Source organism: Triticum aestivum, chromosome 6B (assembly GCF_018294505.1).
Source record: "Triticum aestivum cultivar Chinese Spring chromosome 6B, IWGSC CS RefSeq v2.1, whole genome shotgun sequence".
Classification (NCBI taxonomy): domain Eukaryota; kingdom Viridiplantae; phylum Streptophyta; class Magnoliopsida; order Poales; family Poaceae; genus Triticum; species Triticum aestivum.
Window position 1 is genome coordinate 61,273,528 of NC_057810.1, and position 5,947 is coordinate 61,279,474.

Genomic DNA, 5,947 nt, shown 5'->3' on the forward strand with positions numbered 1-5,947 from the left:
GAATATCAATACCAAACGAAGTCCAAATTCCATGAAACTTTCTGGAGATTTTCTTCTAGACAGTAGACTCCCAAGCGTGCCCTGGTGGGAAGTGGAGCCCACAAGAAACTTCTGGAGTCACCTCCATCTCTATAAATACTCTAAAATCCCGAAAACCCTAGGGGAGTCCACGATACACTTTTCCAGCCGCCGGAAGTTACAGAACCACGAGATCCAATCTAGAGGCCTTTTCTAGCTCTCTGCTGGAGGGGGCAACGATCACGGAGGGGTTTATCATCATCCTTGTTGCCCCTCCGATGATGCGTGAGTAGTTCACCACAGACCTACGGGTCTGTAGTTAGTAGTTAGATGGCTTCTTTTGTCCTTTTGATCTTCAATACAATGTTCTCCTCGATGTTCTTGGAGATCTATTTGATGTAATGATTTTTGTGGTGTGTTTGTTGGGATCCGATGAATTATGAGTTTATGATTAGACCTATCCATGAATATTATTTGGGTTTTTGCTAAAATCTTCTTTGCATGATTGTTATATCTTCGTATTTCTTCTACGAAATTTTGGTTTGGTTTGGCCAACTAGATTGATTTTTCTTGCCATAGGAAGAGGTGCTTTGTGATGGGTTCGATCTTGCGGTGCTCAATCTCAGTGATAGAAAGAGATATGACACACATGTATTGTTGCCAAACAAGATGGGGTTTATTCATACGTGAGTTTATCTTGTCTATATCATGTCATCGTTCTTACTGCATTACTCTGGTTTTCCATGAACTTAATACACTGTGTTGGGGATATAACTCCGAGGTGTGATCCGCCTATGAAGGGCCGGGTTACACCATTGGTGACTCTCACAAGAAGGCCCAGACAAGCCCAGGAGAACAAATATGAAGATGGTGGCTCATGAGGCAGTCTTGATGGAGGCCCAAGACCCGGTTGTATGAACCACCATATGGTGGCTTGTCTGGTAAGGTAAGATGATTTAGAAACCTGGTCGGTCACGTTGTGTGACCCGGCCCAGATTCTTGTAAGCCTCGGGGTCTCGACCTGGGTATATAAAGGCAAGATCCGGCAGCGAGTTAGACTAAGAAATATGTTCCTCCCAATAGCACCTCAGATCACAACTCACGCACGAAAATCATTTCGGCGAAAAACATTTTGTGACTGTCATGAAAACCCTCTTGAGACAAACTAATCAAGCCCAATTCACACTCCCAAACACAGATGCGAATCTTCAACTTAATCCGTATACCACTCGAAGCGAATGCTCAGCAAAACTAACCCTGGTTCAATGCACACATGCCTGAGACACAAATCTTATGTTTAAACAACACACACCCAAAAAAACGTCAGGCAAGCAGTCTCTCAAAGCCATCGATCAAAATTCCTATGCACATAAACCCAAACAAAAAATGCCCACGAAAGGCAAACAAGATGATGCACAAAACAAGGACTGAACAAACAAGAGATTAGTAAAAGAAATTACGAAAAAGCACACATCTTAAGGGCTACAAAACAAAGTTTCAAATAAAGTCCATCGACCAAATTCATTGATAACAATAAATACCCACACATTATGCGATACAGTAAATCTCGCCGCCCAACTATACAAGAACAATGCAGCAACTCATACAGAGCCTCTCTGTCAAAGCAAAGAGGCACAAGCTTATGCTATAAAAAACCTAAGAAACCTGCATACTTAAATCATATAGATAAAAAACATTGACATATTTTAAAAACAATAAAAGATAAAAATAAAATCAAGATACAAACATTCCAAATTTTCCAAAAAGACCAAAGGAAAGAAACACCAAAGTACAAACGACGACGTGTAGCTTCTGTATAAAACGCACGGATCAAGTACAAAGCCGCCGCAAAATTCTAAGGGACTCACATATAGAGATGAAAACGGAGCGGAACTAGGTTCTACCATATTTATTTTCATATTTTTTGCAGAAGTGAAAACGAATACTGAAACCCCAGAAATGAATACGAAAACAGATACTACGAAAACAGACATGGAGCAAATACAGAGCGGTCACATAAATAGAAGTGAGCATTGAACGGAACTTTAAAACCCCTCAAATCATAGAGAAACACACAAAAACAAACAAATTAATGAATTGTTAACACGGCTACAAAATAATACGATTATGTTAGCAACTTAGCATAATATTGTAGTACTACTGGAGAATTGCATATACGGTCTACTTAACTATGTGTGTGATAGTAGAAGTTGGGCCTGAAATGATTCATTCTACTCATTCTGCTTATTGTGTCATTGTGTATTGTTTGGTGGTTGGGCTACAAAGCAGCCATAAGACTATACTAAAACGGAGATTCCATACTCAAGGAAGCGGAAAGTTCTGTTTTCATGCCTGTTGAAAACACTGTTCTGTTTTTTTTTTCCGTTTCCGCATAAAAAAATTCCACTTCCACTTTCGTTTTGCAAAAAAAAATCCGTTTTCATATGTCCTCTTCGTTTCCATTTTTCCTCCGGAAAAGTGGAAAGTTTGCACTCTATTTTCATCCCTACTCACATAACCAAGCCAGCCCTGCCCCATACCCAACCACACACAAAAAAACAATCGGAAATAACAACCAAAAAAAAAGGAAAAAACGCCAGAAAGAAGAGTCGCGCGCAGCGTATCCCACTAGTAACCTGACCTCTGAAAGTGCCAAGGTGCTCAAGAAATGCTGTAGCCTTCAGGCTGGATTCAGCCAGCGATCCGTGCTTCCGAGAGCGTGCGCGCGTACGTACGTGGTTCTTGCGCTTTGCACTGCGGGGTACGGGGCAGAAGAAGAAGAAGAAGGCACATCTTGATTCTTGCGCTATGCGCAGCAGTATAAATACGGGGGAACACCACCCCCAACCAACGGCCCAACCGCCTCCCCAACCAATTCTTCTTCAAACTCCCGCCACCCCCAACGGCCGCTTCCATGGCCTCGTCCTCCTCCTCCTCCTCCTCCTCCTCCTCCATGCCCGCCACCGCTGCCTCCTCCTCGCGGCCCCCCGCCGACGCGGCCTTTCCTGTTCTGGGGAGTTTGCCACCGCGTCCTCCCAGGGGCGGGAGAGCGGCGCCGCCGCGTCCTCTGAGGAGGAGCAAGGACCGTCGGCGAGGAGGGAAGACGCCCAGCTACACGTTCGACAGGGACACCGTCGGCATGTCGCTTGGTTCGCTCTACGGGCGCGCGGACGACACCGCAGCGGAGACGACTGCGGCCATGGCCGAGGCGGACGCCGCAGCGGGGACGACCTCGGCGACTCCTCCGACCTCTGTCGTTCCGGCCACGACGACCATGGCGGGGACGATCTCCGCGCGTCCACCGACCTGCGCCGCCCCGGGGACCTTCGCCGCAGCGAAGGCGGTTCTCTCAGGTGCGATCAGTCCCGCCCGAGTTCTCCTGTTGATTTCTTGTTCTTGCTTTCTTGCAAAACTAATCGGAGGAATTCGTTCAGGGCTTCCCGCCCTGTTGCCTGCTGTGCAGGTGTTCGGCGACTACCGCTTCGGGTACACGATGGGCGACCTCTTCCAGGACCTCGAGAAGCTCCAGCTCGAGCAGCCGGACCTCGGCCAGCATCTCCAGGCCGTCAACGAGCCGAGGCATCCGCCGCCGCTCCAGTTTCAGGTCCAGCCGCCGCTCCGGTCCCAGCCGCTTCAGGCCCCCGGCAACTTCAACGCGCCTCCGCCCCAGTTCCAGGCGCCGCCGCGCTTCGGGCAGCACTCCCAGGTCCCAGCTCGCCCGCTACACCAACGGGGTGCGTCCGATCCAGCTCGCGGCGCCGCACCGCCACCCTCCATTCCAGTTCCACGGCTACTCGTTCGCGTCGAGCCCTCCGGTGTTCATACGGGTTCAGTTCGAGCATCAGCAGGGGTCCTTCACGGGGTTTCGTCAGGGTACAGGAGTGAGGACTGCGGCAGCTCCTCAGGGTACAGGACAGGTACACTACGATTTGCACAGAAATTTTTCATGAACAGCAACTGATGATCTTTGATTACATTTGTCATGCACAACGTTCAGATTTTGGTGTAGATGCTATTTGCTGCATTGCAATGGTCTTTTTTTGTGTGTGCTAATCTGCTTGTGCTTGATACAGTTTACTGAAACTGTTGTAGTCTGAAAAAACAGTTTACTGAAACTGTTGTAGTCTGAAAAAAACAGTTTACTGAAACTCTTGTAGTCTAAACTGATAGGTGTTAGGAATTGTCTGCATGCAACCGTTGTAATCTTGTACAGTAGATAAGTAAAAGAAGATCTGTTATTGGGGTAATAAATAATTATGGAACTTAAAACACCAAATCAGTTGATTCATCTCCTTTTGGCCTTAACATAGAAGATGGTGATATCCGTTTGAATTAACTCTGTGAACAAAATGGAAAATGCAGGTTCCAACAACACTAATTTAAATGAACCTTATTTCTGCACATGAGCTGTATTCAGGTTTTGTACATCAGCTGTAATCTTTGATCTTGTTTTTTTTTATTCTACAAAATTCTGAGATTTACATTGTTCATCTGCCTCCTCCTGATATTCTTTGGCAAGAATGTACTCTGGTCTTGCATCTGTTATGCACAATGTACAGATGTTGGTCTAGATACTATTTTACTGCATGAAAATATGTAGAATCTTTCTTTAGTTGAGTGCTAATCCGATCGTGCTTGGAAAAAGGATATTATAGAAGAGTAAAAGTAGTTTATTTAGGATTTGGTAGTTGCCTGAAACTGTTGCGGTATTATAGAAGAGTAAAAGTAGTTCGATTTGCCATGTGGATTTGTTCAGTCCTTGATTCAGATAATTCAGTTCCATTCTGGAACATTTGCCTATAGGTAGATAGGCAAATCAAGTTCAGTCGTCTCATTTCACCTTTGCAGATAATATACTAATTTTCTAACCTCTCAATTAATTCCTCGAAAAAAGAAAACCTCTGAATATAATTCAGTTAGTATCTTACAATAGCGCATAAAGATTAGTTCCTTGCACATTATATTGTCTGAAGATTTTCCCTTCTTGATCTTGTTATTAATCATGCCTGCTGCCTAACTCGCTCATAATTTCTTCTAATTCAGCCTAGGATGAGCTGCAACACCCGGATGTCGACGCAGAGTAGATGAAGATCAGAGTGGGAGTTCTTCACAAGTTCAGGATACGATGACAGCTGAACTGGACGCCTACTTTTGCCTATAGAACAGATAGATATAGGTTTAGAAAAATGCAATCAGCAGCTCTCGTGTTTCTTCTGCTAGCTAAACTCACTCCGTTCCATCGACAGAACAGGTGTTTTGGCCTCGCGTTCCTATGATTCAGGAGTCAGGACTGCTGAAATTGTTGACGCTGGATATAGCCACTCTTCTGACATTCATCTCTGTAATGTGATTCGTTGACGAAACATTTCACCGTAGGGATTTTTGCAATGAGTGGGTGATCATGCAGTTTCTTTATATCATCATTTCGCCTAACTGGAAAATGCAGTGGTTTTATGATAGAATCGTAAGAAGCTTCAAAAATACTGATAGAGCAGGGCAGCAAATCAATTTAATTGTTCTGCTTTTCCTTGGAATCAGCTTGGATTTTGTGAGAAAACTTGATTGTTTGCCAAACCCTACTTTTCCTTACGAGCATGCATGTATACTTTTGAAACTTGGATATATTTGATTCTTTGGCCAAAACATCATGGGGATACTTGTAAGTAGCAAGTTTTTGCAATTCCTGCCAAGAACAGACACATCATAATGATGATGATTTGCACCAGCTACTGAGAATGTTTCATTATCATAGATGGCTTACTGCTGACAATCTATATATCTGCAGTCAGTCAGATAGAGTTGCAGTTTCCAGTTCATCTACTATGCTGTCTGTCTACCTGTTGGAAATATGCCCTAGAGGCAATAATAAAAGTATTATTATATTTCATTGTTCATGATAATTGTTTTTTATTCATGCTATAACTGTATT

General features: G+C 44.3%; 1 protein-coding gene across 1 annotated transcript; it reads left to right on the plus strand.

Moving 5' to 3' along the window:
* The first annotated feature begins 2,870 nt into the window (after positions 1-2,870).
* On the plus strand, positions 2,871-5,354 carry LOC123133483 (protein transport protein SEC31). The gene is made up of 3 exons (XM_044552963.1): positions 2,871-3,371; positions 3,453-3,935; positions 5,062-5,354. The coding sequence occupies exons 1-3, from the start codon at positions 2,933-2,935 to the stop codon at positions 5,064-5,066; spliced, it is 927 nt and encodes a 308-aa protein (XP_044408898.1). The 5' UTR covers positions 2,871-2,932; the 3' UTR covers positions 5,067-5,354.
* The last annotated feature ends 593 nt before the right edge of the window (positions 5,355-5,947 follow it).